The sequence below is a fragment of the Symphalangus syndactylus genome, chromosome 1 (assembly GCF_028878055.3).
Source record: "Symphalangus syndactylus isolate Jambi chromosome 1, NHGRI_mSymSyn1-v2.1_pri, whole genome shotgun sequence".
Classification (NCBI taxonomy): Eukaryota; Metazoa; Chordata; class Mammalia; order Primates; family Hylobatidae; genus Symphalangus; species Symphalangus syndactylus.
In genome coordinates, this window is record NC_072423.2 from 24508315 (window position 1) to 24524578 (window position 16264).

Genomic DNA, 16264 nt, shown 5'->3' on the forward strand with positions numbered 1-16264 from the left:
AGAGCTAGTGCAAGCTTGCATTTAACGTCTATCATGATGTTCCTCTTGATATTTGTGTGGTACCTCCAGCCTTATTCTTAACATTCCTTTACACAGCCATCATGGAATAAACAGCACAAAACAGCAACAACAACAACAACAAAAATACAAAAGCATAAAAGAAATAATGAGCATCATTCAAACCAAGGGAAACAGAATGACATATCAGCACTTATAGGTGGAGAATGCATTTATAACCACCACAACCCCGTACTAGCCATGAGAAAAGGGTGTTAACTTTATGTTTCAGCACTTTAAATAATTTATGTATACATATTAAAATATTATACTATTAATGCTATTCAGGGTAAAATATGCTATGGAAATATTTTGTGATAATATTTTTTATAATGGGAGTTGCCCTGAATATACAGTGATCCTATGCCCTGATTTCCCAGAGACTTCCTGATTTATGCCTGTTGTCCTGCTATAATCATTACACCCCCATCTATACAACATTAAAAATCCAAAGTAGATAAGAAGATGATAAAGGCACAGCCAGTTAATAAGTTATGTTAAACCTTAGTGTATCTCATTCTCAGTATTTCATCATTGGGGATCTAACCTCCATAGGTTAAACGGGGTGCTTGCTCTGATAAACTTCTCAAAGGCAGGTATAAGAAACCTCAGATCTCTCTCCATCAGGCTGATGGCACTGAACAAATCTACATAAATTTCCCACATATTCTCTTAGTCATTCCTGATTAAATATCTCCTTGCTGTGTCTTCTTTGTCTCTTATTATATCATCTAAAAGATGCCCACTTTAAGAGAGGAAGTTGATTGCAGGTGGGGGGAGTAGGGTCAGGATGGAGAGACAAAAATGAAATCTTTTTAAATGGAATTGCCCCTGATTGATGCTGCAATGTGATGTTTTTGTTATTGCTAAGTTAGAATTCTAAGGTCTTTCCTTTGTATCCTGTATAGCAGTGATGGCATATAGTGCCTCTGTGAACCATGTGGTGCTGGTCTGATGGGCAGGAGTGGTTCATGCATCTTCATAAACATCTAGTTTATTGTGAGAAAAAGGCTTGGATAATGGTGGGGAAGTAGGGGAAAATGTACGTCAAGATTCAAAACTAAAGCACTGTACAATAGGGTTCACATGTCAAAACTTCATTATTGTACTTTTTCTGCTTTCTGTTTGTGAGAATGTTGCATATAAGTTTTGAGTTTCCAATTATTCTTATGTGAAGGTACGTTTGAAAAGCTGTGGTGTTTCTTGTCATGTCGCTGATATTATAAACTGACCGGCAGAGCTCCCTTCACAGGTGCCGGGGTTATTGGAATTGTGCTCCTGCACTGGTTCCCCTTCATGATGAATTTTATTCCTAAACTCCTTTGTGTTAATAGTATAATTAGCAATTTCAGCCATTCCATACTTTTTATTCATGGGAATGGAATGTTGCGCTTTTGTCCTCACTATTTTATTGCTTTGTGAATCCTGAAATGTTGGGAATCTGTCTTAGAATTTGAGAGAGGAGTGAGAGCTGACTGCCCCGTGAATGTAGTCTGGCGTGTATCTGTAATGTTTATAGTGTTGTGGTGACTGCCGTGGGTTTTCAGAACACTTTTGAGTGATTTGTCACCTATTATTAATAGTTGCAGGTTAATAAGTATAGTTTCTTAAACAATAAAGATTGTATTATTAGGGCATTAGATAGTATATCTGTTTATAGACATAGTACTCTGTGTTTCAAATGCATCTTCAGAGCAGATTTTACCAAACTGAAATTGAGACTCAGGAAGCATACACTGCAGTCAGTGTATTCAGCTGAAACTACTGGTGTGAGTTCAGTGTTTCTTTTGAGAACCTGTGGCATCGGGTATGCTTTTTAACAGCCATGAGAAAAATATCTTGCCCAGGCCATAAAACTGTTCAGCTGACAGAGCTAATTTAGTATTTTCTTCTTTTGATCTTTACACTTTATCTTCATTTATAGCAGGTCATAAACTTTATAGAGTATTGCCTTTTGTATGGCATACTGAAAGTGCATTTTTAAAACTAGAGAAAAAAATTCCTTTGAGGTAATTTTCATAACTATAAAAACATATATTCAGATTTATGCCCTAAATGCATTTGTAGTGAGGTGAATAGAGTCAGGATCATCAGTCTGACTGAGCTAAGTTTGATTTGATGGCAGGCTTCATTTGGACTTTGTTTCCCACATGCACGATTGTTACACCTTATTGAAATACAAATGACAACTAACGTGTTTATCATTTCTCTTTCGATGCAATGAGAACTCAAAAAAAAGAACTCATGATTCTATTCAATAGTGTTTATATATCCTAAATGTAATTAGTAAGTGTCATAAAACATCTGTACTCTTACAGTGAATACCAAACTTTATTAAAATCAATGATTCTCAGACTTTTTCTGCCTCAGTACATCAAACAGGTATGACCTGCTTCTATTGCCCATCACCCTGATAGAGGAGAAATATGATCAACATTTTGTCACCATTGTGCAGGTTGAAAAGGCCTGCCTGGCAATTCCGTGTGCCTCCACACATACACTCTTCCCCTCGACCATCACACATGTACACCTTGAGAATTGCTGATTTAATGATGGCACAATAGTCATGGGAGGGGAGTGGGAACAGCTGAACTCATTTCAAGTTGAAATTTGATGTTCCTTTAACTCTGCTATGCTGAGATGACACCAAGACTTGATTGATGCAAGATATCACAAGCTGGATGCCTTATGGCTCAACTGCATGAAGATGATGAGCTTCACAACTGTTTCCTGCCAATTATGTTAGCTTACATGAGCCAAGAGTCAGTAATTTCAGGCTACTTTAAGGAGATGAGTGATCTGTGGAATGCCTTTTATAGACAGACTTTAGATTAAATTTGAGGATGGGTCACCTACTGGTTTTACAGACCATTTTTGTTTAGACATCAAGTCAGATTTAATATTTTAACCTATAAGTGATGGCAAAATTCAACAACAAAAATCTGCTAGCATGTAATCTTTTCTTTTTTTGTTTTTATTCTTAACAGCTTTATTGAGTGTAATTCATACCATAAAATTTATCTATTTTAGTTTTTTAATGATTTAATAAATGTTTTAAGTCATTTTGATGAGTTTTAGCAAATGTATGGAGTTGTGCAACCATGACCACAATCTATTTTTTGAACATTTCCATCACACAGAAAATACCCGCTACCTGTTCACAATCTGTTCCCATTACCATCCCAAGCCCAGGCAACCACAAATCTGCTTTCTGTCTCTACAGATTTGCCTATCATGGACATTTCATATAAACAGAAAAATATAATATGTAGTTTTTTTAATCTAACTTCTTCCAGTTAGTGTAACTTTTTTTTGGCATTTATCTATATTGTAGCATGTAAAAGTATTTTATTCATTGCTGAATAATGTTCCATTGTTTGGATATACCCACATTCTGCTTATCCTTTCTATAATGCTTACAAAAGATTAATCTTTTATGGTCCTTGTTGCTTTTAATCTACCTAGCTCCCCACCTCCTTGCCTGGTTCCCCCCCGGAACCAAGGTCAGATTGAACTTTTCTGGATTTGACCTCCAGGCTCTATGCTGAAGAGTTTGTACTCCTTCACTTATCTCATCTCTGACTACAAACTTCAGTCCCTGAAGAAGTTGAGATGATTATATCCAGTGGTTTTTTTTTTTTTTTTTTTTGAGACAGAGTCTTGCTCTTTCTCCCAGGCTGCAGTACAGTGAGGTGATCACCACTGCAGCTTCCACCTTGTAGGCTGAAGTGATCTTCCCAACTCAGTTTCCCGAGTAGCAAGGACCACAGCAGTGTGCCGCGACACCCGGGTAATTTTTTTAATTTTTATTTTTTTAGAGACAGGGTCTCACTGTTGCCCAGGCTGGTCTCAAATTCCTAAGCTCAAGTGATCCTCCTGCCTTGGCCTCCCAAAGTCATGGGGTTAGAAGCATGAGCCACTACGCCTGGCCTGGATTGAGGATTTTAATCTCAGAAACTGGTACCAATTTTGGAGTGTCCTCTGAGGCCTCAGAAACAGAATAGAGTTGAAGATTTCTGTGGTAATTATGAAGCCAGCCTTAGAGTTCTGTGGCTAAACCTAGCATAATTTGTAAACATCACATAAATAGCAATATATTCCAAATATATTAAAGAAAATACTGAAAGCATTAAGAAAAAATAAGTCATTCATAATTCAGTGTCTCAGTTTGCATTATTCAGGGAGAACCACTATTCAACATGTTGATGTATGTCCTTTTAGCTTTAATTTATGTGCAGACATGTACAGTTTTTTTAAAAGATGGTTTTCTGTAACAACCGTTTCCCCATATGAGTAAATACTTTTGAAAATATGAAAGTTAATCTCATGAGCAGTGCAAGGTCAGAGATAACCAGGTTCATTCATGTTTGTGTCTTTCCACAGTGTCAGACTTCTGTCGATGCTATTTCAATAGCAAAAGGCCACAAACTGCATGGAGTTTTCTAGGAACTTCCCGATCACTTGGTAGTCACAGCTGCACAGCCACAAGCCACTCCACAAGTCAGTCAATATTGTCAACTATACGTAATATTACACCTAGTTAATATATAAATGTTACAGATTAAACATTCCACAACAAACAAAGTAACATTTAACATCAAGAGAAGAGATATAGGAAAAAGGGTTAAGGAAATAGTCCAGGGAGAGTGAGGAAGACAGAAAGAACCTCTGGTCTGGGCCAGGGCCCATCTGTTTTACAAGAAAGAGTCTTTGATGTGTGCACAGCCTTCGGTGGCAGATGCTGGGTGCTTATCAGGAGTGACGGCAAGACAGTGTCAGTTAAGACAGCCATTTTGAGCTGTGAATTCCTGCTGTTTTTATGGCTACAGAGTCCTCCAGTGAGGACTGATAGTGGAAGAGTGTGCCTGTTTATGTCCTTATCTGGTTGGATGCAGTCTTTATTTATTAATTTATTAAGCAAAGTATCTTGTCCCTGTTGGCAAAGTGTCCTATGAAATGTAAGATGGAGTCTTTTTCTGAGATGGAGTTACTTGTGTCAAGGGTGCTCTGTACAGTTAGTGTAGCTAGAATGGTATGAGAGAAAACATGGTCAGGAGAGAATTCAGAGAGTAGATATTTGCTGTCACTTATGGCCTTTGAAAGTCGTTGTAAAGAATTGGGAGTTTATTCCAAGTGTAAGTTGAAGCATTAGTTTGTTGTGCAGGAAGTTATTTTATTTGCTTCACACTTCTGACGTAACACTGGCCACAGTGTAAAGAACCTATTGGAGGGATCGAGAGAGGGAGCAGGAAGATAGAGGAAGAGGCTTTTGAGGTATCATAAGCTAGAGATGATGGCAGTTTAGGCTAGGGTGGCAATTCAAAATGGCAACAACTGGCTGGACTTAGAAAATATTTTCAGAGAGGTTGATAGGATTTGTTGGTAGATTAATATACTGGGAGAAAAAAAGAATCAAGGGCGACTCCTAGTTTTGTTTTTTAATCTTGAGTAACTGAGTGACTAGGAAAGCCATCGCAGAGATCTGGAGAAAGCTCTAGGAGGAGTGAGTTTGGTGAAGGAAGGTGTGGGAGATTAAGATCTGGGTTTTGCATATATAAAATTTAAATTAGGGTGGTGCTAGAGGGAGCTATGGGATCTTGGGAGAGTTAGAATGAGAGAAATTACACATTTGTATGGTAAAGGATATGCTCACCTAGAGAAGGAAAAATGGGTGATATCTAAGAGGGAAAGGGATAATTGGAAAAATAAAGTCCTTTAGTACAGTGGTCCCCAGTCATTTTGGCACCAGGGACCAGTTTCGTGGAAGACAGTTTTTCCACGGATGGGGCGAGGGGTGTAGGGGCCAGTGGGGGATGGTTTCAGGATGAAACCGTTCTACCTCAGATCATCAGGCATCCGTTATATTTTCACAATGGGCACACAACCTAGATCCCTTACATGCGCAGTTCACAATAGAGTTGGTGCTCCTGTGAGAATCTAATGCCGCCACTCATTTGACAGGAGGTGGAGCTCGGGCAGTAATGCCAGCGATGCAGAGCAGCTGCAAATACAGATGAAGCTTCGCTCACTTCCCCGCCGCTCACCTCCTGCTGTGTGACCCAGTTCCTAACAGGCCATGAAGTGGTAGCGGTCCAAGGCTTGGGGGTTGGAGACCCCAGCTTTAGTGGGAGAGTTGGGATGGGATCCAAACTAGAAGTGGAGGGGTTTGTTTTAGACAAGAAAGGTACTGGAGGCACTGTGGGCACAGATATGAGTGGGTTAGAAAGTTCAGGATGAGAAGAGGCACTTCTCTTGCGATCACTTTATCAGTATTTTCTCAATTAAAAAAAAGCAGAGTCATCTGCCGAGATGGGAGGAAGGTGACAGAACTTTGAGGAGAGGAGAAAGGACACAACTTGGTTTGACTCAGAGAAGAATAATTCACAAGTGTGCAATCAGGATTGAGATACTGATGAGAACCAAATCTCATTTGTGCTTATAAGTTTAAAGTGAGTCCAGCCAGAACAGTTGTGAGTTACTGATGATGATTCCTTGATCTTGGGTGACAGAATGATCTGTTCTCTTCCGTTGTCCTGTTGATTCTAATGCCCATATTACATTTAACTTTATATTTTAATATTTTGTAGGGCTAGTTTTACTTTATTTTTTTCGAAACTTTTTGTTTCCTTTGGCATTTTGGTTTTGCTTTTTAGCTTTCGGTATTGATTATGCTTATTCTATTTTGGGGGAGTCTGATTTTATTAGGTTGGTACAAAAGTAATTGCAGTTTTTGCCTTTTTTGTAATGGCAAAAACCACAATTACTTTTGCACCAACCTAAATAAGTTCAGATTAAATTTGCTGGGATAAATAAAAGAATATTTTATCATTTCTTCTAATTATAAATTATCTTTAATAATTCATTTAACAAATATCGATTAAGTGCCTATAAGACCTTGCATGAGACGTTAGAGGTGCAATGGGAAAAGAGATAAAAATTATAGTCCCTTCTTCCACAGAGCTCACAGGCCAGGGTAGAGGCCAGCAACCTATGCCCTTTAGCCAAATGCAGCCCACCTCTTGTTTTTGTACAGCCTGTGAACTAAAAAAAATTTTCAATTAAACATTTCATTTTAACATTATTGTAGATTCACATGAGGTTGTAAGAAAGAATACAGGGAGATCTTCTATACCCTCTACCTGATTTCCCCCCAGTGGTAACTTTATGCAGAATTATAGTATAACATATAGTAAAACCAGGATGTTGACATTGAAACTGTCAAAAGACAGAACATTTCTACCAGCACAAGGATCCTTCATGTTGCCCTTTATAGCCCAGGCACTTCCCTCCCACCCAGAAACCCTCCTTAACCCCTGGCAACATTTAATGTTTTCCATTTCTGTAGTTGTTACTTCATAAATGTGATACAAAGTAAATCATATAGTATGTAACTTTTTGGAGTTAGCGTTTTTTTCCCTCTCAGAGTAATGCTCTGGTGATTCATTGTTGCATATTTCAGTAGTTTGTTACTTTTTATTGCTGAGTAAATCCATGGTATGGATGTGCCACAGTTTGTTTAATCATTCACCTGTTGAAGGACATCAAGGTTATTTCAAGGTTTTGGCTATTATGAATAAAGATCCTATAAACATTCTTGTGAACAGTTTTTTCCCTCTGGCATGCATGCTCAGAATCATATTTGCTGAGTCTTACAGTATTTGCATGCTGAGTTTTAAAAGAAACTGCCACCAGAGTGGTTGTACCAGAGACTGTCAATCCAGTTTCTCTGCATCCTTGCCAGCATTTGGTGTTGTCAATATTTTTTATTTTAGCTATTCAGGTGGGTGTGTAGTGATATCTCATTTTGGCTTCAACTTGCATAATAGTTAATGATGTTGAACATTTTTTCATCTATTTATTTACTGACTGTATATCCTCCTTGACGAAACGTCTGTTCATGTCTTTTGATCATTTTCTAATTGAATTGTCTGTGGAGCTTTTTTTACTATTGAGTTTTGAGAATTTATTGTATATTTTATTCTAGGAAATAGTCCTTTGTGGCTGAGTGCAGTGGCTCATGCCTGTAATCCTAACACTGTGGGAGGGCCAAAGCGGGCAGATTGCTTAAGCCCAAGAGTTCAAGACCAGCCTGGGTAACATAGCAAGACCCCATCTCTACAGAAAATACAAAAATTAGCTGGCTGTGGTGGTACATGCCTGTGGTCTCAGCTACTCAGGAGGCTGAGGTGGGAGGATCACCTGAGCCCAGGGAGGTCAAAGCTGCAGTGAGCTGTGATCATACCACTGCACTCCAGCCTGGGTGACAGAGAAAGACCCTGCCTAAAAAAAAAAGAAAAGAAAAGAAAAAGTATTTTGTTGAATGTATGGCTTGCAAGTATTTTATTCCAGTCTCTAGCTTGTCTTTTTACCCTCTTAACAGGGCCTTTCACAGAGCAGAAGTTTTTTTTTTTTTTTAGCCCAATTTATCAGATTTACTATTTTAGATTGTGCTTTTTGTATTAAGACTAAGAACTCTAGCTAGCTCCAGATCCCAAAGACTTTTTTTCTAAAATGTTTATATTTTACATTTTACTTTTAAGTCCATGATCCATTTTAGTTAATTTTTGTATAAAGTGTGAGACTCACACTGATAGGGTGTGGTGATATCAGGTATATGGTTTACACTCCTTCAGGGGAATGGGGTGCAGATTTGCATGGGTCTACTTCCCTGTCTGCGCTTGCTTTAGCTGTGTCCCATAAACTGTGATGTGTTGGTTTTTTATTTTCATTACATTCAATCTGTTTTTTTATTTCTCTTGAAACTTCATCTTTGACCCATGGATTATTTACAGTTGTGTTGTTTAGTTTCCAAGTGTTTGATAATGTATCTGTTATCCATTGTTGATTTCTAGGTGGATTCCACTGTGGTCAGAGAAGGCACTCTGTGTGATTTCAGTTCTTTTGAACTTGCTGAGGTTTGTTTTATGGCCTAGAATATGGTCTATCTTGGTATATATGGGCACTTGAAAAGAGCTTGTATTCTGCTGTTGTTAGGTAGAGTGTTTTATCATTGTGAATTAAATCCTGTTGTTTGATAGTGTTGAGTTCTGTATCCTTGCTGATTTTCAGTGTTGTTGTTCTATCAATTTTTGAGAAAAGGGTACCTTTGCTCTGAAGTCTGTTTGCTCTGAAGTCTATTTTATCTGATATTAATATAGCCACTCCTGCTTTTTTAAAATAAATGTTTGCATGATGTTTCCTCCATCATTGAAGTGAGTATCATTTAGACAGCATGTGGTTTGGTCATGGTCTTGTTTTTTATTCTCTTCTACCAATCTCTGTTTTTTAATTGGTCTATTTAGACTATTCACATTTAATGTAGTTATTGATATGTTAGGGCTTAAGTCTGCCATTTTATTTTTTTATTTTCTGTTTGTTCTACGAGTTTTGTGTTTCCTGACATCCAGTATATTACTTGAACATTTTATGGAATTATTTTTTTACTTTTCTTTGGTGTTATTAGCATATCCCTTTGTATGGCTTTTTAAATGGTTGCTCTAGGTATTATATATACATAGCTAATCCCAGTCTACTGGTGATGTCATTTTACCAGCTTAAGTAATACACAGAAACCTTACCTCCTTCTACATCCCATTGCCTTCCCCTCTTTACAATATAATTGTCTTAAATATTTCCTCTACACACATTTAAAACCATGTCAGACAGTATTAGAATTTTTACATCAGCTAGCAAATATAATTTAGAAAACTTAAGAGGACAAGGAAAACTTACTGTCTTTACCCAGATTTTTACTTACTTAGTTCTTCTTCCTTCATGATTTTAGCAGATTCCTTCTTTTATTGTTTTATTTCTGTTTAGAAAACTTCCTTCAGACATTCTTTTAGGTTAGGTCTGCAGGCAATAAATTCATTTGGGTTTTTTTTTTCATGTGTGAATTCTGATTTCCCCTTTATTTCCATGGGATATTTTTATTGGATTCTGGGTTGACAGTTATTTTTCTTTCAACACTTGAAAAATGGTGCACCATTTTCTGCTGGTTTCCATATTTTCTGATGAGAAATCTGCTATTATTCAAATTGTTTTTCCCCTCTAGGTAAGGTGTGATTTCTCACTGCTTTCAAATTCTTTTCTTTGTTTTTAGTTTTTAGTAATTTGATGTGTCTTTGTGTAGATTGCTTTGGGTTTACCTTATTTGAGGTTTGCTTAGCTTCTGTAAGATTTATGTCTTTTGCCAAATTTGGAAACTTTTCAGCCACTATTCCTGTGAGTACTCTTTTAGCCTCTTTTTCTTTTCCATCTAGAACTCCAGTGACACAAACGTTAGATCTTTTGTCACAGTCCACAGGTCCCTGAGACTCTGTTCATTTTTTTTTTTTTTTTCAGTCTATTTTTGTTTTTCAGGCTGGGTAAATTCTGTTGTTTTATCCTCAGGTTCATGGATCCTTTCCTGTGTCCCCTCAGTTCTGCTATTGACTACTTCCATAGAAATTTTTATTTTGGTTATTGCATTTTTTAGTTCTATACTTTTTTATTGCTTCTTGTTTACATCTTCTGTTTCTTTGCTGAGAATTCCTATTTCTTAGCTCAGATTTTCTGGGTTTTTTTGTTTCTAGTATGTACATAATTGCTCATTAAAGTATTTTTATAATGACCACTTTAAAATTTTTGCCAGATAATTCTAACAGCTCTATTATTTAGGTTTTGATATCTATGATTGTCTTTTTTCATTCTGCTTGAGATCTTCTTGGTTCTTGATGTGATGAGGGATTTTCTGTTGAAACCTAGACATTTTGGGTGTTCAGTTACGAGATTCTCAGTCTTATTTAAACCTTCTGTTTTAACTGGCTTCTGACACTACTATGGCAGGGGAAGAGGGGACACTACCTCATTTCTGCCTGATGAGGTTAGAAATCCAGGTTCCCCTTGCAGCCTCCATTAGCACCCGAGAGGGAGCTTCTTACTGCTGCCTGCCAGGGATCAGCATTACAGCTCCCTGCGAGGCCTCCACTACTGCCTTCATGGCTGGGAAAGATAGAGGTCTTCTTTGCCTCCCATGCAACCTCCACTAGTAACATGGTCAGGAAAGGAATGGCCTTTCTACCTCCGAGTGGAGGTGGAATTCCTGGCTCTCCACTAGGCCTTCTCTGACACGGTCCCATTGAAGAGGGGGAGGGACCTCATTACTGCTTCATGGAGGTAGAAGTCTAGGCTTCCCACGTGATGTCCACTGACATCCGCCAGGTATGGACAGAAGTATCAGCTTCCCTCCTCAGCCTTCCCTGACACCGTGACAGTGGAGGGGAGGGCATAGGCAGGGAGTTAGAGTGCCCCATTATAGCCTGGTGAGGATGGAACTCTGGGCTCCCCACTCAGCCTGTGCTGGAATAGGTAGGGGTGGAGCCACGTTTTTTCTGTGGTGTTTGGCTGAAGTAGATCAGTTAATATCTAAACATTTTCTGTCTTTCTGGCTGCCCCTTTCCTTGTCTGTCCCTTAGCTGAGAGAATAGGCTCTTGTGGTGACGGTATTATTGTTTTTTGGATATTTTTTTTTGGTCTGTGCCCAGTGGCATTTCCAAGTCGCTGCTATCTTCCTGCAAAAGAAAATTCAGGAAATTCTTTGGGTCCCAAGATCACTGACCAGTTTGCCCTCTTTCCACCACCTGGATTTGTCTTATGTTTGTTTATAGCATCCAGCATTTTTAGTTGTATAGTCAGCCCTCTGTATCCTTGGGTTCCACATCATGGATTCAGCCAGCTATGGATTGAAAATATTTTTTTAACTGCATCTGTACTGAACATGTACAGACTTTCTATTCTTGCTATTATTCCCTAAACAATATAGTGTAACAATTATTTACATGGCATTTACATTTTATTAGGTATTGTAAGTAATCTAGAGATGATCTAAAGAAGCAGTCCCCAACCTTTTTGGCATAAGGGAATAGTTTCATGTAAGACAATTTTTCCACACACCACTGTGTATGCGGGGGTGAGGGACGGTTTCGGGATGAAACTGTTCCACCTCAGATCATCAGGCATTCGTTAGATTCTCATAAGAAGTACACAACCTAGATCCCCTGCAAGCACAGTTCACAACAGGGTTCGTGCTCCTCTGAGAATCTAATGCTGCTGCTGATATGACAGGAGGTGGAGCTCAGGCAGTGATGGTCACTGGTCCACCACTCACCTCCTGCTTTGCAGCCAGTTCCTAACAGGTCACAGACTGGTACCAGTCCACTGCCCGAGGGTTGGGGCCCCTAGTTTAAAGTATACAGGAGGATGTACATAGCTTATATGCAAATATGACACCATTTTATATCAGGGACTTGAGCATTCAAAGATTTGGGTATTCATGGAAGGTCCTGGAACCAGTCCACGGACAGCTGTACTTGAAGGTCCTGGAACCAGATACCAACAGACAGCTGTACTTAGCAGGAGGAATAGGGTAAAGAACACCTACTCCAGCTCCTGAAAGTGGAGATTTTCATCTGTCCATTTAAAACCATTTAGAGGAATCTCATGATTTTCCTCACCTGTGTTCTCTCTGCCTGTAACATCTTTTTCTCCTTTTGCAGCATCAGCCACTATGTGATTGTCATGTCCATGACCATCTTTTTGGTGTTCCTCAATGGCCTGGCCCAGCTGCTCACAACGAAGAAACTCAGACTATGTGGCAAACCCAAAAGTCACTTCATGTGAGGTTGCTGAAGCACCGTTCAGCATCTGGATCCTGATTCTCCTTTTAAACTAAAATCTCATCAAGGATTCAATAAGAAGATGGATATGGATATATAGTATATTCTACTCCTGTAAAGAAAATGGTATTTGGAATTCCAAATTGACAGGTTTTCTGGAACAAAGGAGCTTCTTTTCTTTTTTTTCTAGGTTTTGCAGGCATGAAATAGTGATTATATCTGTGGGAAAGCATAGGAAGGCATTCTCCTTTTTCATTTTTTTCCTTTGGCTGGCAGCTCTTCCCAGTGATGTTGAGAGCACCTGCAGCAATCTGGTCCCCAACTGCACAACTTCCCACATACCCAGAGGAGAGCATATGCCTGTGGGGGCAGTGCTGATGGCATCCAGAGTCATTGCCGTGGCTGAGCTGGAAGGAAATCACCAGGTGCCACCGTCAATATTTATCAGTTTTCAGCACTGGTTTTGTTAGACAGTCAGGGTGTATTATTTCAAAGGCTTCAATAGAAAAAGTGTTTGCAGGTATTTGTCATACTTATTTAGTATGCAATAATAGTATCTTACCCTTTTTAGTGCTATTTCTCAGGTTTTCTCAGTCAACCAGCTAGATGCATGTCTATCCTTCACTATTTTTTTTTTTCATTTCTGGATTTTCATGGAATTTCTGACAATACAAAAGTAGAAAGTGCTTAGTATTTCTGTCTTGTACATAGGAAAACATTTAAAATAAATAGTTTTTAATTGTAGGCTCAACATCTGTTACCCCATAGCTTTTTCATATATTGTTTCTTTCCCTTTGAATTTCTTTTTACTGTCATCTATTATTTTAACAGGAGTTTAAAAATCAATGGTTAAACTTTCTGACAATATCATAAGAATTCGTATTAAAGGTGTTATTCTTTCTGGTTGTGAGATTCTAGCCCAAAGGCCTAAAATCATCAAATTAGATTTCCATTTGTAAACAAATTCTAATGGGCAAAATATCTTGAGAGCAGTTTTTATATGGATTGTCCATAAAATGACCTTTACATATCCCTGCGGAGTTGGCCTTTTGCCCATGGTGTGCCAGTAGCTTTGGCTGATGCTAAGCTTTCCTGGTGTTCGCCCTATTTTTAAGAAGTAATTGCTTTTGAATTAAGTTATAGCATTACTAATTCACGTTAATGACTAGGAAACTCTCTATAATTTACGAGACTTTTCACATTGGTGGGGAGTGAATAAATACAATTTAAAAGTCAGAAATCAGTTTGGCAAGTGTACTTTCTTAAAATTTCTATTTATGATGAAGTATAGTTATAATTTATTTGTAATACTACTTTATGGTATACCAGTGAAAGAATTATAGTATAAAAAAGAGGCATTAATGTTTTATGAAATCTCAAGCATCAGTTCATAGCATAAAATCTAGCTGGACAACTAGGAAGCTATGGTAGCAAACAGTGATGTTGATGGAATGAGAATCATGAACTTTCATATTACCTCAAAGGATTTTTTTATCAGTTTTTTTTCACACATCAGAGAAAACTGACTGTATAAACACTCATCATTGACCTCTTTCTATGTGTAGTTTTCCCTTTTATCTTTTCCCAAATTTTTATAAAGAGAAATTAATAAATATTTTATTACAACATTGTAAAAGGTGCTCAGTTTTTTATCTTTATTTTGCTCTTTGAGGAGTGTCTTTTTCTTAATTTTGTCCTTTGAGGTCAGTGTGAGTCTGTAGAATAGGTTGAACTTCCTTCTGACAGTATCATAGAGTTTGTGTTGTGCGCCTGCAGCCACAGGCTCGCCTTGCCACACCGTAACTGGCCCCTTCAGACTCACATGGGAACAAGCCTTTTCTGTTGCAGTTTCCCAGGTATCTTTAAATGTATCTTTACAATTAATTGTAATCTTTAAATGTATCTTTGAAATGTATATTTTTATATTAAAAAACAGAAAAAAGAGACAAGAGTTAGGGAAAAAGTATTTCTATTTAAGGTATTTATTTTTTCATTCCACCTATGCCATAGATTTCTGAATCAAGACTTAGGACATTTGCCGATTAACAATGTTTAAATTAGGAATTGTTATAAGAATTAAAATGGGCAGAACAAGTTGTGAAAATATTGAACCAAAAAAAGGCCATGCTATAATCTTAGAGGACCCATGAATAAATCTTAGAGGGAACCCTAAGGCTTTAGGAAACCACTGCAGCTTGTCTGTCATTTCCCAATATGTTGATTATTATACTTAGTGTACAGTATTCAGAATACAAAATGCTTTTTTATTTTTTAGGAAAATAATGTCATAAATGGTTGTATATTTTCATAGAATGTCTTTATAATTATTTATTAATGATAGAGCTGAATTAGAAAAGCTCTTCATCCATTATAATATGGTTTCTCATGAAAAACTTATTACAAATTTCAGCCAACTCAGATATTAAGAACATCAGTGTCAACCCTCCTCCCCTCCTGCCACCTTTTTACACTTGTTTTGGTGGACTAGGGGCTCTTTTTCTCCTCCTTTTTGACATATAACTGTGCCATTAAAAACGTGATTTCTGATGAAGCTGGCCTAGAGGAAATGAAGGAGATTGTGTGGGTATGGTCTCTAGGACAGGCGTAGCTGTTGCAGGGCCCCCCTGTCCTTGGGAGAACCTGGTGAGCTCCCATATTCAAACTAGATGCCATCGTGTCAGGGGGCTGAAGAGAATGGAGCTAAATCAACTCTGTCATTTGGAGAAGACCCCCTTCAGACCAGTTCTGAGAACTCCTTCTTTTAAGAGACCAGAGATAACTTGATCATTTCTCACCTTTTCGTAGTTGTTCTTTTTTATGTTGACATTCCCCTTACTGTTTTTAAAATGCTTCAAAGCATTAATGATTATTATGCTGTGTGCTTTCAGAACTATGGCAATATCTTTGTAGCATTTTCCCATTTCTGTATCAGCGTGGTTTTTTGTTTTGTTTTTTCATTTTTGTTTTGAGACAAGATCTCACTCTTGCTCAGGCTAGAATGCAGTGGCACCATCTCAGCTCACTGCAACCTCTGTCTCCTGGGCTGAAGTGATCCTCCCACCTCAGCCTCCTGCGTAGCTGAGACTACAGGCACACGCCCCCACACCTAGCTAATTTTTAAATATTTTTTTGATGGAGACAGGATTTCACTATGTTTTCCAGGCAGCAGCATTTTTTTTTAAGACTGGGATTTCTTTATAATGCTTCATTATTTTAAAAAAATGAAAAGGACACATTAATAATCAAAATTATCTTTGGCCTCACAGGGCTAAAATCTAGAATTATTATTACTCTTGGGTAAACTCATGAAAAGAACTTAATATTCATTCTATAAAGAAACAAAAAGAACCTTTGAGATGTGGCTCTTATTCATTTCCTTAGGTGCACTTAAAACGGATTACAGTTATTGCTCAATTTTCTACCTTCAGAATTGCAGCATTTATTTGCCACACAGCAGCATTTCTCAGAGTTTGTCCCTTAGAACACTGGTTCCTTGTAATACAAATAAATGTCATAATAAAAATAGTTTCTTTTTTCTTTTTTTTTTTTCG

The 16264-nt window shown here is 37.9% G+C and overlaps 1 protein-coding gene across 6 annotated transcripts in view; it reads left to right on the forward strand.

Moving 5' to 3' along the window:
• The window catches only part of PIGN (phosphatidylinositol glycan anchor biosynthesis class N), a 140748-nt gene extending 126399 nt beyond the window's left edge, over positions 1 to 14349 (forward strand). For all 6 annotated transcript variants that reach the window (XM_055297343.2, XM_063639679.1, XM_063639818.1 and 3 more), the window contains one exon: positions 12594 to 14349. In XM_055297343.2, coding sequence (XP_055153318.1) covers positions 12594 to 12717 — 124 coding nt within the window. In that variant the 3' untranslated portion in view covers positions 12718 to 14349. The remainder of the gene's footprint in view (positions 1 to 12593) is intronic.
• Positions 14350 to 16264: the final 1915 nt, after the last annotated feature.